General features: G+C 46.1%; 1 protein-coding gene across 2 annotated transcripts in view; it reads right to left on the bottom strand.

Annotated features, from left to right (window-relative positions):
* PLCB4 (phospholipase C beta 4) overlaps positions 1-20,528 on the bottom strand; it is an 855,807-nt gene that overhangs the window by 257,387 nt on the left and 577,892 nt on the right. For both annotated transcript variants that reach the window (XM_029593509.1, XM_029593508.1), the window contains 3 exons: positions 3,328-3,538; positions 1,779-1,872; positions 1,557-1,636 (listed from right to left, as the gene is read on the bottom strand). In XM_029593509.1, coding sequence (XP_029449369.1) covers positions 1,557-1,636; positions 1,779-1,872; positions 3,328-3,538 — 385 coding nt within the window. The remainder of the gene's footprint in view (positions 1-1,556; positions 1,637-1,778; positions 1,873-3,327; positions 3,539-20,528) is intronic.

Here is a 20,528-nt window from a genome sequence, read left to right as displayed (position 1 = left end):
AAAAAAGTGGACTGAATGAAATTTAGCAACTATAAACTTCAGATGTTTTACACTACTTCAAGACAGTATAACTATATGAGACATCATCATTATGAGAGGAGTATTAGAGCATGGTCTCCCAAACCTCTCCTGGAGGAATGCCCCTGTCAAGTTTTCAGGATATCCATATTGAATATGCATGCATACACTGGAGACCCAGGGAAGGCAAATCTATCTCATGCATATTCATTATGGAAAACTCGAAAACCTGACTGAATAGAAGTATGAAACACAGGTAGAGAATCCTGCCCAATTCTGCTTGGCAGTATGAAACACAATTCTGCCCAATTCTGCTTGGCAGAAAGAGATGACAGGCGAGCTTGGTGTTGGATTAAGTATGGGGTTTTTCAGAAGCAAAGAGGAAGATGACAATTCCAAGAATGGCCTATGAGTGGATGGAGGCCAGCAACTAAAACAATTTAAACATGCTTGGGACACACGTAAAGGGCAATGTATGAGAGGACCAGGAGTAAAGTTATGAAGATAACAATTTGACGCACGCCATGATCAGCTTTGTTAAAATGCAGACTTATGCATGTAAGTCTTGGCCCCACCCTAGAACACGCATTGCCCTGCCCCTCTTCCGCCCCCTTCTTGATGCATGCATGGGTATGTACACTTGTACTTCACAGCTTCTTAAAAAGCACATTGCTTGCGCAAGGCCTACATACAAGTGTATGTGGCCATTTCTGCGCAAGCAATGCTTTTAAAATTGACCCGTATTTGAATAAGATGATCTATTTATATTTTTAAAATGATGTTATTCCCGCTGCTTCTAAATTCTAGCTGCTTCCTGACCCATAAGGAGGTGCAATCAAAGTACGTGTTAACTGAGTGTCCTCAAGATATGGGACAGGAGAAATTTACGTCCGAATTTTAAGAGGCCTGCACGCACAAATACCGGTGGTTACACGCGTGGCCGGGTCCTGCACGCACTGTGCACATTTTCTAAAGGGCCTGGCCACATGTGTAACCATCAATATGCGCAGAAGTGTCGGGCCTAAAGAAAGGGGTGGGCTGGGACAGAGCCATTAGCCGTTGTCCAGGGGAAACGCGCGCCGGCAGCTGGCCAGCACATGGGGTTTACTGCTGCTCCCAAGGAGCAGTAAGTAGAAAAATAAAAAACACTGGGGATAGGTAGCATTAGTGTAGGAGTTGGGCAAGAGTGGGGAAGAGGGAGGAAGGATAGGGTTTGGGGTAGGGAACTGGGGAAGGCCCTATTGCGTCGACACGCGTTTCTTTCTAATATTGCCCTCGGTGTGCGCGTTAGAGGAAACCTGCCCGCACATGCGCGCACATATTATAAAATAGCCATGTCCATGTACATGCGCTGGGAACCACGTGTACATGGATGCACGAGCAGACTTTATAAAATCAACCCCTTAGTGATCTGGCATGTGCCATTTCATTTTTCGGTAAATTATAATATTTATTTGATTTTCTTCTCTGTAGTTCTACAATTTAGCCTGCAGGTTCTGAACAAGTGAGAAAAAGGCTTTTCATAATTTATACCGTACCTGCAGTGGTTTTCAAATGATAGAATAACGGGGTATTCAGATGTAACAAATGCAGTCTCTTTGATGGCTTGAATCACATCCTTCAAAATGCAAAGAAATTATTTGTGTAAAAACAGTTTGCACACTCAGTTACAAAATTATCATTTTTGTTAGTCAAGGGGAACTGGAACCTGAAATCACAATAACAGGGCCACGCAGATTCAGTACTTGCGAAACACTCACCTTAAAGAGAATATCAGTGCACATTGCTTTCCCATGTGTTATTATCGGTTCTTGGTCTTCACCTTTTCCATCCCAACAATCCAGTTCAACACATCTAATAATATATCAACATTACAACTGTTACAGTGTGATCCAAAGAGGTGATTCAGCAGAGCCCGTGACCTGTACCACATTCCTCAATCATGAAATGCAAATATTTAACAAATGCGTCGACCTGTTGCCCTCTATGCAACAAAAATAAGTCAAATAACTGATGACGCATAAAACTGTCCAGTGCATTCCTTATTACTGGGAAAGTTCTTTCATTTATTTGATTGTTGTCCTATGGGTTTAGCTGTAATGGATGATGTTTACTTAATTGCAGCTCTTTGACCTCACTTTGAAAAGAAAATCAGCAAGTTATTTTTTCCTGATTCATTATTGGGCATAAAAAAGTGCCATACAGAATTTATAAATGATATCATTAGGTACAATGTTTACAATATATATTCCTAACAAGTATATAAAAGAACTATTGACGTACACAGATCTTGCAGGCAATGTATAGCTTACATATGATGCAAAGGCATAGGGGTAGATTTTCAATGGGATACACGCGTAACCCCCAAAACCCTACCCCTGCGCACGCCGAGCCTATTTTGCATAGGCTTGGCGGCGCGCGCAAGCCTCGGGACGCATGTATGTCCCGGGGCTTTCCAAAATGAGCGGGCCGGGGGTGTGGGGGCAGTCCGGGGGGTGGTCCCGAGTGCTCTGGCGTAACTCCTGAAAAAAGGTAGGGAGGGGAGATTTAGTTAGTGCTGGGGGGTGGGTTAGACAGGGGAAGGGAGGGAAAGGTGGGGGGGATCGAAAAAAAAGTTCCCTCCAAGGCCGCCTCGATTTCGGAGTGGACTTGGATGGAACGGGGAAAGCTATCGGGGGTTCCCCTTGGGCTCGGCACGCGCAAGGGGGGTGCACAAGGGTGCACCCCCCTTGCGCCTGCCGACGCTGGATTTTATAACATGCGCGCGGCAGCGCAAGCATATTATAAAATCGGGTGTACATTTGTGTGCGCCGGGTAGCGCACACAAATGTACCCCGCGCGTGTAACATTTAAAATCTGCCCCATAATACATATGGTGTGTAGTATCAGGGCTGTAACTAAGGGTGGAAAAGAAGGACAGCCACCCAAGGTACAAAACCCCTTGGGATAGAAAAATGATTGAAAAGCAAGTGTGCATCAGCAGTGGATGAAAAAGCAGAAAAAGCATGACACTCCTCAGGGTTGGGAACAGAAGCAAGAACGGTGAAGAGGACCGGGAATCAGAGTGGAGGAAAAGAGATTGAGAAGAAAGGATCAGGAAAGGAGAGGAGAATGAGTGCACAAATGAACTTGTTTCCTAGTTATGACCCTATGTACTGGATATCTGTGTTGCGATCAAATCTATTCTTTTTATTTAAATTGAACACTCTACTTTCATGCAAGAGGTCAAGTGTGCTGTACGTACATGACATTTGCATATCCAAGGACAATATAAACTTTAAAAAAAAATAATGAATCGCTATTCTCAACCTGCATCCAGCCAAGAGGACTTGTCGATACATCTCTACAGAAGACTTTCCACCAAACTGTCTGCCGGTGAGATATGTATTATGGGAGGAGCTGATGAAATAGTGGGCCAGGGAATGATCCATTTCTTGATATAATTCTAAGCGGTCTAAGAAGACAGGAGCATTTTCATCTGACATCAAATATCTACAAAACCCATCACTTGACATGTGACCTGTAAGACAGAAAATAAAAAACAGAAATTGTGATCAGGACTAGTTTTCTGTTTTCTCTGCATTTTATTCTATGGACAATGGGGAGCGAGAGGGGGATATAGATATACTTGCAAAAATGAGCGAATTGCCCTTTCAAAAGTTAATATTTTGTCATTACACCACCTTAAAGAGTGATTTGTATATCTCATCAAGCTATAGGAGTACAGTAGCACTTAAATTCATTTTGAATTATTTTGTTAATTTTTATTGTAGAGTTTTTTTGCTTGTTACAACTTTATTTATTTATAATCCGCTTTGATCAAGGTCATTGTATAATGCAAGCTGTATAGGTTTTAGGTAAATAAATGTAGAACCCTACTGGATCTCTACTAAAAGGATTAGTCCATCAGAATTTGGAAAGGGAGGTAGGTTTGCATTCCAATTGCTTCATCTGTGTTGCTGGATTAGATTGCAGCCTTCTGCTATAAAAAGCAGAGCTCCCTGTGCTAGTTATGGACATTTAGTCGTACATGGATTTTCATTTTCAATTTTGAAGAAGAAGGATTGCTTTTGTTTTAGTGCCTGTTTCTTTTTACTTTAATTTTTGGAAAGAAGATCCCTTAGATCTTATTTAGAAAAGAGTGAAGAAGATGTTCTTTGTACCTTTTGCTAAGGAACATTAGTTCCTAGTTTTGAAGTTCTTTTGAAGAAAGTTTTATTCACCCCTCCTTCTATTTCTTTGGATTTTTGAGACCTGGTCCTAGATTTGTTTGCCATCTGAATTTCCCTTGCCAGAGGAATTCAGTCTTCAGCATTTGCAGAAGTTCTACGGAGACTGAAACATCCAACAATGTCCTAGAACAGTGTTTCCCAATCCTCTCCTGGAGGCACTTCGAGCCAGCAGGGTTTTCAGGATTGCCACTATGAATATGTATGAGAGAGATTTGCATACCCCGGATCTCCAATGTATGCAAATATATTTCATGCACATTCATTATGGATATCCTGGAAACCCAAGTAGTTAGGTATGCCTCCAGGAGAGGGTTGGGAAACACTGTATAAGAACAGTGGTACCCATCCAGTGTCCAATTACTTGAAATATCACAGATATTCTGGAGAGGAATTGAGAGGAGCCAATCATGTGCCAACAAGGGAATGGAAGAGTTTGGAGAAACTGCAAGAAATTTAACAAAGACAGCTTAACTAAGGTATGACAAATTGAGAACTAAGTACATCATTTAGTCACCCTAGTATCACATACTAATTTGGGAGGAAGCTTCAAAACTGCCCTCAAATTGGGAAGGAATCTGGATTGAGATTTCAACTATTTGAAAGATTAACAGTGTCCCAGATTTACCCCGATGAAGTAATTTTGTGTTATGAGCTGTGTGAAGACTGTAGTTTGATTTTACCATTCTTCTAAACTGAAAAAATCAGTAGAGTTATTATAACCTAAGTATGACCTCCAGCGTTATTTTTACTAAAGGGTATTAATGGACATAAAACCACTCACAGCTTTGGAGAGAAATCCACCCTTATAGGAAATACTGGAAGGGGTTATGGGGTTTATAGAAAATGTGGATTTTGGAAGATAGAAGAAACCTCTGGTTTGTGAGAAATGCCCTCGGATCCCAATGGAAGATTCTAGACCAGAGGTTGCATACATAAATACATTCATAACTTCAGTTTTAATGCTGTAAGAGTTTCTTTCATTTTTTATTGTTCGTCTTCTGCTCATCAAAGGTGAAAAAGGTGTAGGGATCGTTATTTTCAATTTTTATTTTATTTTTCTTGGGAATTTCAAAGTAAAAAACAAAAAAAATCAGAGGAAAAATCTTTTTCACTGAATTTTTCTCCTCTTTGTTGTAATAGTCATTTTCCACTGATTTTCTATTATAACACTGAAATTCCCAGAAAAAAATAAAATAAAAACTGAAAGTGTCCCTAAAAATGTGCATGTTGGCATCCTAATACATTTTTTTCAGATAAGGGGATGACTTGTGCACAGAAATGACTGTCCACACACAAGCTGTGTTCTAAAACAGAGGGAATAATTTATTTTAGAATCCAAAAATAAAAGTCCACAGGAGACAGGAAAAATATGCAAATAGTCCAACTAAAAAATGCAGTAGATACAGCTTCTTAGTCAATTCATAGAAACTCACAGGAGATGAGAAAGAACTAAAAAATGAAATTGCAGACTTATAACTAGCAATTTCTAACTTCTCATTCAAATTAGTGGCAGTATCTGAAGACTGGAGGATGGCCAACATAGCACCTGTTTTTAATAAGGCTTCAGAGGTGATCCAGGAAACTACAGACCTATGAGCTTGACATTGGTACTGGGCAAAATGCTAGAAGGTATTCTTAAAAACAAAATTACTGATCACCTCGACAGACATAGACTAATGGGGCACGGCAAATATAGATTTAGGAAAAGGAAGTTTTCTCTTACAAATCTGTTAGATTTTTTTGAAGGGGTTAAAAAATGTGGACAAAGGTGAGCCAGTTGATAGTATATCTGAATTTTCAGAAGGCATTTGACAAAGTCCCTCAGGAAATTAAAGGTCATGAGACAAGAATCAATGTGCTTTTGTAGACTGGTAACTGGCTAAAGAATAGGAGACTGAGTGTAGGACTGACTGGTCATTCAATGAAGAATGGTAAATAGTGAAATGCTCCAGAATCTGTACTAGGACCAGTGCTTTTTAATATATTTATAAATGACCTGGAAAAGTAAGAGATGAGTGAGAAGATCAAATTCGCATGAGACACAAAATTGTTCAAAACTGTCAGATCACAAGCAGAATATGAGGAATTGCAAGAGGACCTTGTGAGGCTGGGAGACAGGGCGTCTAAATATCAGATAATATTTAATGTGGACAAGTACAAAGTGAGGTATATAGGGGAGAATAATTCAAACTATAGGTACACACTTTGCTGAGTTCCCATGAAAAGGATCTGGAAATCATTGTGGATAATATTTTGGCAGTCAACAAAGCAAACAGAATGTTAGTTATCATTAGGAAAGGAATGGAAAATAAAACAGAGGATATCATAATGCCTCTGTACTGATCCATGGTGCAACTGCACTTTGTGTATTTTGTGCAGTACTGCACCTCATCTGAAAAAATAAGGCTTGAAAAGGTACAGAGAAGGGCAACCAAAATGATAAAGGTCATGGAAGGGCTCCCCTCTAATGAAAGGATAAACAGGTTAGGATTCTTCAGCCTAGAGAAGACTCAGCTCACTGGAGATGATATAAAGACCTACAAAATTATGAGTGTGGTGGAATGACCAAACAGGAACAGTTGTTTACCTTTTGAAATAGTATTAGGGGATACTCCATGAAGCTAATAGGTAGTACATTTAAAGCAAATGAGAAAAAGGTTTTTTTTTTTTACTCTGCACACAACTAAACTGTCGAATTTGTTGCCAGAGGATGTGATGAAAGCAGTTAGTGTAGCTGGATTTAAAAAGAGTTTAGACAAGTTCCTGGAGGATGTTCAGTTTGGAGTTAACAGTCTGCTTGGAGTTAGCAATCTGTTATTGATCTGATGCCTGATGGGAGAAGCAATCAGATAGTTGAGGGTGGATCCTTGGACAAGTGGCAGATGACCACGCCCCTGGGGAATGATCCCGAGAGGGACCACCGGTCAGGTTCAGAATTAGGAGACAAACACACACTAGTTCTTTATTAAACAGTATACTGAACCACCAGAGATGGCAGTAGTGAGCTGGCAAGCCTGGCTGGGCTGCAGTCCCTCAGATACTGGAACAGCGATCCCTGGATGCTGAGCTGAAGAGAGACTGAGATATAGTGAGTAGGCAGGTTATGCAGATGTAACACTCACACAATGTCCCAATGAAGCCCAGGAGCTGGAAAGTATAGGGCCTCGAGGAGCGAGTACCTGGTTCGAGGGAAAGTTCAGAGAGAGCGATGGTAACTCACTGATGTAGCTGAGATAGTTGGTAGTGAAGACTTCCGGGCAGAAGAGTATATGAAGCAAGTCTGGCAAGAGGGCCTCGAGGAGCGAGTACTGGTTCCAGACTGTCACCTGAAAAAACAAGGAGAGAGCGAGGCCCCCAAGGAGTGGGTACCTCCTGGAGGTACCCACTCCTTGGGTACCTCCAGGAGGTTTCCTGGAGGCCTAGGGGCGCGCGCGCCGTGCGCGCGCCCCTAGGCCTCCAGGAAACATGGCGGTTGCAGTATTGAGCCGGCCCGGGAACACCTGAGGACAAGTGGCAGGAGAACGCCATGGTAGCCAGTCTTCCCGCAGATGGAGAGGGAGGCGCCAGAGAGGTAAGGAGGGCGGAGAGAGGGCGTCGGGCACCGATGGACACAACAGAGGAAAAGTCCATAAACCATTATTAGTTATGTAGACTTGGGAAAGCTACTGCTTACCATGGATATAAGCAAGAAATATTAGAATCCTGCCAGGTACTTGTGACCTGGATTGGCCATTTTTGGAGTCAGAATGCTGGTCTTGATGGACCTTTGGTCTGACCCAGGATAGCATTTCTTATGTTTATATCCCTTCTGCAGTTTTTCCTTCTTTTAATCTCTCATCCATTGAAGAAAGGCCATTGCAGAAAGACTAAATGAATTTTTTGCTTCTGTGTTTACTAGTGAGGATGTTGGGGAGATACCAGTTCCGGAGATGGTTTTCAGGGGTGATGAGTTAGACGAACTGAATCAAATCACTGTGAACCTGGAAGATGTGGTAGGCCAGATTGACAAACTGGAGAATAGCGGATCACCTGGACCGGATGGTATGCATCCTAGGGTGCTGAGGTAACTCAAAGATGAAATTTCTGATCTATTAGTTAAAATTTGTAATCTATCATTAAAATCATCCATTATACCTGAAGACTGGAGGGTGGCCAATGTAACCCCAATATTTAAAAAGGGTTCCAGCGGCGATCCGGATAACTATAGACCAGTGAGCCTGACTTCAGTGCCAGGAAAAATAGTGCAAACTATTCTCAAGATCAAAATCGTAGAGCATATAGAAAGACATGGTTTAATGGAACACAGTCAATATGGATCTACCCAAGGGAAGTCTTGCCTAACAAATCTGCTTCATTTTTTTGATGGGGTTAATAAACATGAGGATAAAAGTGAACCGGTAGATGTAGTGTATTTGGATTTTCAGAAGGCGTTTGACAAAGTCCCTCATGAGAGGCTTCTAAGAAAACTAAAAAAGTCATGGGATAGGAGGCGATGTCCTTTCGTGGATTACAAACTGGTTAAAAGACAGGAAACAGAGAGTAGGATTAAATGGTCAATTTTCTCAGTGGAAAAGGTTTAACCGTGGAGTGCCTCAGGGATCTGTTCTTGGACCAGTGCATTTCATTCAATCAATCAATCAATCAATAAATAAATAAATAAGTATGTATGTATGTATGTATATATATATATATATATATATATATATATATATATATAAATGATTTGGAACAGAATACGACGAGTGAGGTTATCAGAGTAGTTAAATCACAAGCGGATTGTGATATATTTCAGGAGGACCTTGCAAGTCTGGAAGATTGGGCATCCAAATGGCAGATGAACTCTAATGTGGACAAGTGCAAGGTGTTGCATATAGGGAAAAATAACCCTTGCTGTAGTTACACGATGTTAGGTCCCATATTAGGAGCTTCCACCCAGGAAAAAGATCTAGGCATCATAGTGGATAATACTTTAAAATCGTCGGCTCAGTGTGCTGTGGCAGTCAAAAAAGCAAACAGAATGTAAGGAATTATTAGGAAGGGAATGGTTAATAAAACAGAAAATGTCATAATGCCTCTGAATCGCTCAATGGTGAGACCACACCTTGAATACTGTGTACAATTCTGGTCGCCACATCTCAAAAAAGATATAGTTGCGATGGAGAAGATACAGAGAAGGGCAACCAAAATGATAAAGGGGAAGGAACTGTTACGGCTGTGGCTGCTGTGCAACCGCCTCACCACCAGGGGTCCCTCTAGAGCTGGCTTTCCTGACAGGCCCAGTCCATCTCCTCTGTCCACTCTATGCTCTGGGTGTGCCCTTATAACCCTGCCTGACAGTTGCCTCGGTGCTTCGGCATCGAGCTCACCTGGGCTCCCTGCTCTAGCCTGCCTTGCGTGGCCTTCGGGCCTTCTACCTTGTCTTCGGGCCTTCTGTCTTGCCTTGCCCTGCCTTCGGGCCTTTCCTTGCCTTGCCCTGCCTTCGGGCCTTTCCTTGCCTTGCGTGGCCTTCGGGCCTTTCCTTGCCTTGCCTTGCGCGGCCTTCGGGCCTTCTGTCTTGCCTTGCCTTGTGTGGCCTTTGGGCCTTCTGTCTTGCCTTGCGCGGCCTTCGGGCCTTCTGTCTTGCCTTGCCTTGCGTGGCCTTTGGGCCTTCTGTCTTGTCTTGCCTTGCCCTGCCTTCGGGCCTTCTGTCTTGCCTTGCCTTGCGCGGCCTTCGGGCCTTCTGTCTTGCCTTGCCTTGCGCGGCCTTTGGGCCTTCTGTCTTGCCTTGCCTTGCGCGGCCTTCGGGCCTTCTGTCTTGCCTTGCCTTGCGCGGCCTTCGGGCCTTCTACCTTGTCTTGTCTTGCCCTGCGCGGCCTTCGGGCCTTCTATCTTGTGCTGTGTATGGTCTTCGGACCTTCTGCCCTGCCCTGCCTTGCTTACTGTGCATGCGGTCCTACGGGCCTTCTCTGTGTGTGTGTGGCCTACGGGCCTACTGACCTGCCTTGCCCCGCTTACGGTGTGTGGCCTACGGGCCTTCTGTGTGTGTGTGTGGCCTACGGGCCTACTGACCTGCCTTGACCCGCTTACGGTGTGTGGCCTACGGGCCTTCTCTGTGTGTGTGTGGCCTACGGGCCTACTGACCTGCCTTGCCCCGCTTACGGTGTGTGGCCTACGGGCCTTCTGTGTGTGTGTGTGGCCTACGGGCCTTCTGACCTGCCTTGCCCCGCTTACAGGTGTGTGGCCTACGGGCCTTCTGTGTGTGTGTGGCCTACGGGCCTTCTGACCTGCCTTGCCCCGCTTACGGTGTCTGGCCTACGGGCCGTCTGTGTGTGTGTGGCCTACGGGCCTTCTGACCTGCCTTGCTCTGCCGCCTGCCCTGACCCAGCCTAGACCCAGACACTGCTTCTTGCTGTCTGCCCTGACCCAGCCACGGTTTCCAGCCATCCCTGTCTCTCTCCACCTGGAGCCACCCCTTTGGGTGGTGTTCACTACCCCTGAACTCAGCCCAGGCGTAACAGTATGCCGAAGCCATAAATTTCCAGGGGAAGAGATAGCTCTGTGTGCTAAACCGGTGAGTCAACCTTTTTTTTTTCCCTATTACAAGATGCCTCCTTCAAAGTTTTATACCTGCAATTCCTGTCAGACCTTGAATTACCTAAGCTATCAGAACTGTCTAGCCTGTCAACTTGCTGGTCAGGAACACTGGTTGTGCAGTAACTGCAATAAGAGAAATGTCTCTGTTTATCAAGAGTGTTTAAACTGTTCTACTCCACAGCCAGGATGGTGGAAATGTTCCTGTCTTCCGTGCCTTTTGCCTCCAGGCGAACCCTGCCCCCGCTGCAAAGCTAACGGGCCATCTGTTTCTCCCAAAAGCTCAGCTAGTTCTACTACCGGGCGTTCAGCTTCTGGCCCAGTTAGCAACATTATTTCATGTAGCAGTTTGTGGATTAAGCATTCTAGCACTTCATCTCTGGACACTTTTGAAAAAACTTGCTACCAGGAAACAAGTATTAATTCTGAAAATCTTAGAACTCACCAGGTTAAGAAGCCTTCTATAACTTCCACGCTAGAGCCTCAGAAACGAAAGCTGAGAGAAGTAATTAACTCTAGCAGAGCTCTGCTTCCCACAGCTGCACTTAAGACACTAACGAGCACCTTCCCTAGACGTCCTAGAACTGCCTGTGCCCTCTCTAAGCAGCTCCTCCAGAAACAAAAGCAGGAGCTTCTGGCTCAAAGTATCAAGCCCACGGCAGTACAATCTTTGTCCTCCCTGCGCCTTAATTCTAACCTTGTTGCTCTGCCTTCCAAGCGTGCTGCATTACCCCATGAGAGGCCTGAACCTGTTTCATCACCCCAAGAGGGGTCCAAGTCTGTTTCATCACCCCGAGAGGGGCCTGAACCTGTTTCATCGCCCCAAGAGGGATCCAAGCCTGCTGCATCACCCTGCGAGGGGTCCAAGCCTGTTTCATCACCCCGAGAGGGGCCTGAACCTGTTTCATCGCCCCAAGAGGGATCCAAGCCTGCTGTCTCACCCCAAGAGGGGGCCGAGCCTGCTTCATCGCCCCGAGAAGGCGCCGAGCCTGCTTCATCGCCCCGAGAGGGGTCCGAACCTGCTACAACGCCCGGAGAGGTGTTCGAGCCTGCTTCATCGCCTCGAGTGGAGTCCGAGCCCGCTGCTTCACCCCCGGAGGGGTCTGAACCGGTCCTGCTTCCGCCCCCGGAGGGGCTCGAACCGGCCTTGCTGCCGTCCTCGGAGGGGTCCGAACCGGTTTTGCTGCTGCCCCTGGAGGGGTCTGAACCGGTCCTGCTTCCGCCCTCGGAGGGGCTCGAACCGGCCCTGTTGCAGTCCCCGGAGGGGTCCAAACCGGCCCTGTTGCAGTCCCCGGAGGGGTCCGAACCGGTCCTGCCAACAGACTTTGTTATTCAACCATCTGAGCCTGCTGTACCGATCCAGCTGCCGACTCGGGAGGAGTCTGTGCCGGCCCTGATGCCGACCCTGGAAGGGTCCGGACCGTCCCTGCTGTCGTCACAGGAGGGGTTAGCACCTGCCTTGTCGTCTCAAGAGGGGTTATGGACTATTTCACTGCCCCAGGTGGGGTTTGTGTTCCCCTTGTCACCCCAGAAGGGGTTATGGACTGTTTTGTTGCCTCAGGAAGGAATGGAACCTGCCACCTTGCCCCAGAAGAGGTCTAACTCTGCCGCCTTGTCCCAGGAGGGGTTATGGATGATTTTGCTGCCCCAGGTTGGGGTTGTGTCTGCCTTATCACCCCAGGAGGGGTTATGGACTGCCTTGCTGCCTCAGAAAGGAGTTGAACCTGCCGCATCGCCCCCGGAGGGGTCTGACTTTATTATTGAGTACCCCCTGCAAAAATGGGACCCTGGAGGAGGGGGAGGCCTTGAGGGGGGGGTACTGTTACGGCTGTGGCTGCTGTGCAACCGCCTCACCACCAGGGGTCCCTCTAGAGCTGGCTTTCCTGACAGGCCCAGTCCATCTCCTCTGTCCACTCTATGCTCTGGGTGTGCCCTTATAACCCTGCCTGACAGTTGCCTCGGTGCTTCGGCATCGAGCTCACCTGGGCTCCCTGCTCTAGCCTGCCTTGCGTGGCCTTCGGGCCTTCTACCTTGTCTTCGGGCCTTCTGTCTTGCCTTGCCCTGCCTTCGGGCCTTTCCTTGCCTTGCGTGGCCTTCGGGCCTTTCCTTGCCTTGCCTTGCGCGGCCTCCGGGCCTTCTGTCTTGCCTTGCCTTGCGCGGCCTCCGGGCCTTCTGTCTTGCCTTGCCTTGTGTGGCCTTTGGGCCTTCTGTCTTGCCTTGCGCGGCCTTCGGGCCTTCTGTCTTGCCTTGCCTTGCGTGGCCTTTGGGCCTTCTGTCTTGTCTTGCCTTGCCCTGCCTTCGGGCCTTCTGTCTTGCCTTGCCTTGCGCGGCCTTTGGGCCTTCTGTCTTGCCTTGCCTTGCGCGGCCTTTGGGCCTTCTGTCTTGCCTTGCCTTGCGCGGCCTTTGGGCCTTCTGTCTTGCCTTGCCTTGCGCGGCCTTTGGGCCTTCTGTCTTGCCTTGCGCGGCCTTTGGGCCTTCTGTCTTGCCTTGCGCGGCCTTCGGGCCTTCTGTCTTGCCTTGCCTTGCGCGGCCTTCGGGCCTTCTGTCTTGCCTTGCCTTGCGCGGCCTTCGGGCCTTCTGTCTTGCCTTGTCTAGCCTAGTCTTGGTGGCCTTCGGGCCTTCGGTCTTGCCTTGCGCGGCCTTCGGGCCTTCTACCTTGTCTTGTCTTGCCCTGCGCGGCCTTCGGGCCTTCTATCTTGTGCTGTGTATGGTCTTCGGACCTTCTGCCCTGCCCTGCCTTGCTTACTGTGCATGCGGTCCTACGGGCCTTCTCTGTGTGTGTGTGGCCTACGGGCCTACTGACCTGCCTTGCCCCGCTTACGGTGTGTGGCCTACGGGCCTTCTGTGTGTGTGTGTGGCCTACGGGCCTACTGACCTGCCTTGACCCGCTTACGGTGTGTGGCCTACGGGCCTTCTCTGTGTGTGTGTGGCCTACGGGCCTACTGACCTGCCTTGCCCCGCTTACGGTGTGTGGCCTACGGGCCTTCTGTGTGTGTGTGTGGCCTACGGGCCTTCTGACCTGCCTTGCCCCGCTTACAGGTGTGTGGCCTACGGGCCTTCTGTGTGTGTGTGGCCTACGGGCCTTCTGACCTGCCTTGCCCCGCTTACGGTGTCTGGCCTACGGGCCGTCTGTGTGTGTGTGGCCTACGGGCCTTCTGACCTGCCTTGCTCTGCCGCCTGCCCTGACCCAGCCTAGACCCAGACACTGCTTCTTGCTGTCTGCCCTGACCCAGCCACGGTTTCCAGCCATCCCTGTCTCTCTCCACCTGGAGCCACCCCTTTGGGTGGTGTTCACTACCCCTGAACTCAGCCCAGGCGTAACAGGAACAGCTCCCCTATGAGGAAAGACTGGAGGGTAGAGCTGTTCAGCTTGGAGAAGAGATGGCTGAGGGGGGATATGATAGAGGTCTTTAAGATCATGAGAGGTCTTGAACGAGTAGATGTGAATCAGTTATTTACACTTTCAAATAATAGAAGTTCTAGGGGGCATTAAATGAAGTTAGCAAGTAGCACATTTAAGACAAATCGGAGAAAATTCTTTTTCACTCAATGCACAATTAAGCTCTGGAATTTGTTGCCAGAGGATGTGGTTAGTGCAGTTAGTGTAGCTGGGTTCAAAAAAGTTTGGATAAGTTCTTAGAAGAGAAGTCCATTAACTGCTATTAATCAAGTCTACTTAAGGAATAGCCACTGCTATTAATTGCATCAGTAGCATGGGATCTTCTTAGTGTTTGGGTAATTGCCAGGTTTGGCCTCTGTTGGAAACAGGATGTTGGGCTTGATGGACCCTTGGTCTGATCCAGCATGGCAATTTCTTATGTTCTTATCCCTGTATTCTAGCTGCATCCTCTGCTTTTCTACTCATGTAGTCGCACCATACAACTTTTCATCCCTCTCATATTTCCCCTTTCTCTGCACCATCAATAGTCCTATCTTTTCCCCCATCCTCCACCCCATCTCTCTCCTATTTTCTCTATCTTTCTCTCTTCCTCTTCGCATTTTCTCCCTCCCTCCTCCATGTGCCTCCCCATCTTACCTGCTCCCCTCTCTTTCCCTCTATCCTCTCTCTCTCCCCCTTTTTTCCTCCCCATCCTCTCTATCTCCCCTGGGTAATCCTCTCCTCTCCCTTTCTTCCTTTCCACCTTGAAAATTCTCTTCTCTTCCTTCATCTCACCCCCAACCTCTGCCAATCATCTTCCATGGTTGGCAGGAGGATTCAGATTTGGATTATTTGCCTTTTCGAAACCTGAGCTCAAGGCAAGTTACATATCAGGTACTGTAGTTATTTCCCTGCCTAAGCTACCTGAAGCTATGTAGGTTGACGTGACTTGCTCAGTGTCATAAGGAATATCTACAGGAGAAGAAGGATTGAATAGGAGTAAAGCAGCACTTCATTCCACATCTGCCTCCTCTGCAGCTTGAGTCACACCGTGCACAACACTGTAGTGCCACATTGTTCAAAGTGCCTGTCAGGTCTGTGCTGTGGAAGCAAGCAGACACTGAATGAAGCACCACCGCTGTCCTCCACTTCCTGCTATCATATCTTCACACAGGGTGGATAGTGCATCGTGTGACCAACTAGTCACCACCCCTCCTGGTGTCCCATGATTCCACAGGGATTCCTTTCAGAATGGGTAATTCTGTGGCAAGAGCCAGATTTTTGCGGCTCTTTCTGTGTCCACAGAATCATGGAAGACCATGGGCTCTGGTATAAGTATGCACTTTAGCCAGCCTACTGGTGCACACTTTTTAAACATACCTGTATGTGCATAGTTTCCAAAATACCCATTTTCTGTGAAGTTACAGACATGCATATTGTGAAAGTATAGCTGTACTCCTAGCTGGCAATTTAGGGTTGATTTAGGAGGGTTAAACCCTGTATAAAAGGCACTTGAATCTTAGAAAAGTTATCCCCTAGTGTAGACTGCTAAATCCTGCAAAGATCTATGTGCAGTGCCATGTTAGTGGATTACCTGCCGCTTTTCAACAGTCTGTGCTGTGAGGAAATCTGTCAAGTAATCTTTGTTCATTGAGAACCTGATTCAGACAAAACAATTTCTGTTACGCTGTCAGACTACTGTAGTAACAACCTTTTAGGCCCACTAAACAAACCACTGGCAGAAGATATCAGTAAGGAATAGTGGCCAGGATCACTACCGCCGCCGCCTGATCGAACCGGCTCCTGCCAGTAAGTTTACTTTTTTTTATACTTTATTCCCTTTTGTTTTAATTTTCGCCCTGCGCCTTGCTTCGGGAGGGGGGGGGGGGGGGGGGGGAACCATCCACTTCCTGGTACCTGTCATTTCAAATGTCACTTGAAATGACATTTGAAATGACAGGTACCAGCGCACCCCGGGATACTGTATAGGCGCTGAATATACCGCCTATACAGTAAAAGGGGTTTCGCTTCATGGACGCGCGTTGAGCACGGGTTAGACGCGGCTTGCATTTGCAAGCAATTTGAATAGAGTATCGAGCGGTATGTGAAGAGAACTGTGCGTGCGGGGAACGAGGGTGCGCCCGGCACTGCCGCACTCTTTCTACCGCGGCCTTAGAGTATCGACCTGAAAGTAAGACATAGCAATCAATGCCAATATCACTTTTCCTGTTCCCTTATTCTCATCTCTGGTAATTGTCAGGAAAGTCATGGATCAGCTGCTGCAGGTAAAGAAATGTTATTTTGCCAGATAGCCTGAACACTGGCGTCCAGACATGTCTCTTTCAGCGCATGAGATAAAAATATGGCACAGCACAGAATAAAAGTCAACAGGGTTGGACTGCAAACCTGTATAGATGTCACAAACAATCTGCAACTTATCTCAGGCTAATGGAACTTGTTACTCTTGAAGAGGCAGGAACGCAAATCTGCCTACAGTTCAGATTGATAACAACTATGGATGCGTCTTGGTAATTACACAAAGTTTCTTTACTAGAAACTAGCTCATGTCGCTGTGGCTTGGAAATACTTATGTTAGCTCATAGATCACCTGTCCAATTTTCTTTCAGACCCTGAGCAGGCTGAGAGGGCTGATTTATGAACCTGGGATACAGTCAAGCAAGGGCCAACCGTGCTATGCTTGGGTCTGCTCCAGCCACCTGTGTCCTTCTGGTAGGATTTGTCATCCTGTCGTAGCGCTGTTCCACACCGCTGCAGTCAGCCTCATAAATATCCCTATGATATCTGCTTCACCTCAGCAAAGGAGAGTTCCAAAGATGGAGGTCTTATAAGGGTGACAGGCCCGTGTATTGGGGACATGCTGTCTGATGAAGCACAATTACAAGTTTCTACTGTTTAAGTGGCATCAAATCATGTCTTGAACCCCAGGTTATTATTCATGTCTTTATCATTTAAAAAGAGACATTTTACGGGTGACCTGAGATACTATCGACATAATTCCTTCATTTGGAGGGCAAATTTCAAAGCCATTTACATGAATAAATTGGCTTACCTGAAACCCTTTGCCCAGTTAAAAGTATGGAAAGATAAGGGAGGGGGCCTTGCACATTGCACAAACCTTTAGCCAAGTAAAAACAAAAATAGAGGAATGACTGGGGAAAGTGTTTAGGTCGTGGGAGTAAACCAGCACCCACACACATAGGAGTTTTAAAAGCACACGCACTGTTTGAAGCCCCGTCCGCACAAGCAGCAGGTGTAAAGCAGGCAGGGTGGGCACTATTAGCGCAAGTAATTTATGCTACCAAGTAGTTTCCCTTCTATTTATTAATTTGTAAATGTATTTTAGAATTTTATATTCCGCTTTTGAAAATAAGCTATCAAAGTACATGTGCTGAACGTATCCCCGCTTTTTACATTTATGTGGGCTATTCAAAATTACTCCCTTGATGTCAAGTCTACTATCAATGAGGTTCAACTGGACTTCATGTCAAGTGTACTGGTCTTTGCTGCCAGTTTCACTTATAAGACTGTCGTCAGCAATGGTCTCGTATGCCTTTCATGCATGCAGGCGTCTCTATATTTGGTCCGCACTGCCATTTAGTGTTGGCTCTTGTACGAACCCCAGGACAAAGGCAGAGCGGTAAGTCAACATAGCAGGGAGCAAACTGTGCAGTCCGTGTCCTGAGCTACTAGCTGCCTCGATCCTTTGGCCTGTTAGCTTTCCTATTATTTAACAGGATGTCTTTTTCCTCAAAAATAACAAAACAAAAACCCGAAACCCATAAAACTGGCATTCCTACTTTCCAAAAAATGTTGCCCTTGGCATGAAAGGATTAAAAGCCTTGTGAAATCCAGGACTCCTGTGTTTCCTACCATCACACTAAAATAAAATGCTTTCAAAAAATGTATACCTCAACTATGAGGTTTGCCATAGGAAGTGTGGTTTTTTTTTTTTAATAGAAAAAAAGACGGTGGTGCTCAGATGCAGAGCTGTCCTTGAAAGGAAGGGGGGAAGGAAGCAATCAGGGCAATTGCCCAGGGCCTTGCTCCCCTCGTAACCCCACACCCTTCAATCAGTTGCAAAGCCTATGAAAAGGCAGCACTGCAATTCTTACACTGGTTCCTAGAATACCGAAACATCTACTGGAAAAATAAAATAAGCTTGACAGTTACAAATCCCTACACAGCGACAAGATGCTAGCACTACCCCTCACTTTGGTCAGACATACTGAGCACAGACAGAATAAGGGACCACAAACTAGAAAAAGAAACAATCAGACAAAATCTAAAATGGAAACTCCAAAACGCCAGGCTCTGCGAGCAGTGCAATCCTGGAGAAGGAGAAACAAAATACAAAAATAGAAAGGATGCACATTCTCAAAGCTGATATATTCCAACCTCTAAAAACTGAATACCTTATTTGTTTAATTGGACTGGTCCCAAACTCTTTTGCAACTTCCTCTTGTCAGTCTTCACCTGTTATTTTCCAGGGTCTCCTTTCAATTTTCATTTCTTCTCTCTCCTCCTGTCTTGGTCCTTTCCTGCCCTACAACTGTTCCTGAAACTGATCTTTCCCTTTCATCTTTTCTGCCCCTCTACTCACTCATATCTAGACTTTACCCCTTCTCTCGCCCTCCAGCAGGACTGGATTTAAGATTTTGACTCCCATTGGCAGTGTGCCATGGCAAATCCTCTTTGAAGCTGTGATGGTGCATAGGCCTAAAGTAAGCAGAGGCAAGAGAAGTTCCCTTGAAAGATCAGAGGATAGGGATGACAGAATCTTTAAGGAAGGAAGAATAAGAGCAGGAGAACCCATCCCGATCTCTACAACTACAGGACCAGGACAGACTGGGTGCCTGAGCAGAAGATGTGCAAAGGTAGGATTTTTCTGTAAAGTTGGCGACTCCTCCACTAGGATTCTCGCACAGCCGCTGGGAGAGTTTGTACATTTAAGATCACCATGGGGCTAACCAGAGGTCTCTTACCTACCCAGAATAATACCTGCACCATCAGTCAGATGTAAATTCCCACTTCTGGATAACGGAATTTAATGTATGAGTATTAATCAGTTAAAATTTTATTTTAACAACCAGACCTGGTCCTTTCTGAGTTATTACAGCCTCTCATCTCATGGGAAGCACTAAATGACTACACTCACTGAGGGTTTTTTTTTCTCATCATCTGGGCCATATGCGAGAGCTTCCCCCCTATAAAAAGAGTCACCCCCAGGGATTAAGAGTCAGCGTGGGATGGAATGGTTAGCCAGAGCAGCCCCCGAAGATATAAATTAGTCGTGAGCCCTATGGTGCAACAAATCCTGCCAAAAAGGGGTCACATTGTATCGCACTCCTCAAACAAAATTTGACCTATAGTGGTTTGCAAAAAATACAATTATCAAAAACAATATTACAATAAAACAGAATGTAAATTCTAAATGTGAGACCTAGCATTTTTTCCACAAAAGTAAAATAGGAAAAATAAAACACTTTAGTACATCTGAGCCCTATGAGGAAGATTTACCAAACAGATAGAAATTAGGCCCTTTTTATTCTGAAGTCTTTACAATCCTTAATGTTTTTATATCAACAAAATACACGGCAGGTATCTTTATAAATTCTACAGTTATTCTCACACGAGAAGTTAACAGATGCAGTCTGCCTTAGGAGATATAACTCAAATCTGAAACTGTCCATTAAGGAACTCTCTGGCATGGAGGTGAGATGAAGGAGGATGCGGGATTGCACTTACCAGATTTAGGCCCACTTTGTCCAATTTCCAACTTGGGGCTTTGCAAACTTTCACCAAGTCAGCCCTGAAGCCACTGGTTAAAAGCCAAGGATATCCTACAGCCAGTCCCTCTCTGCATCATATACCCTGCCAGTGAGGGAAAGGCACACAGGCTGCTATAGGATAACAGTGGGGAGAGGAAGGCTACTTGGCATTAACTAGGGTCAGAAGGGACATACAGCTGCTTTCAGGCGTGATTCTGGCAGCTCAAGTCCCCACTGTGGCGCTGCCTAGCGCTATACCCCAGTTTGCTAGGACTCTGTGTCCTCTGACAGAAAACAAAAATACTACTTCGACTGCTGCGGCTATGGCCAGCAGAAAAAAATGCCCTGGCTATAGGATTTCTACTAATTAAAACAGTACAGCAGCAGTAGCAACTATAAATATTGAGAAATAATTTGAAGTTATATATTGTTTGTGAATTGATACTCATCTTTTTTTTTGTTTTATTTTCCATTTTCCTCCTGCTTATTTGGACTTCAAGTTCAATTAGAACCAGCCTCCACTGGGCAATGGTGTCATGA

Source organism: Rhinatrema bivittatum, chromosome 3 (genome assembly GCF_901001135.1).
Source record: "Rhinatrema bivittatum chromosome 3, aRhiBiv1.1, whole genome shotgun sequence".
NCBI classification, from domain to species: Eukaryota; Metazoa; Chordata; class Amphibia; order Gymnophiona; family Rhinatrematidae; genus Rhinatrema; species Rhinatrema bivittatum.
Note: the sequence above shows the minus strand (reverse complement) of the source record. Positions and strands in the feature narration are given on the sequence as shown.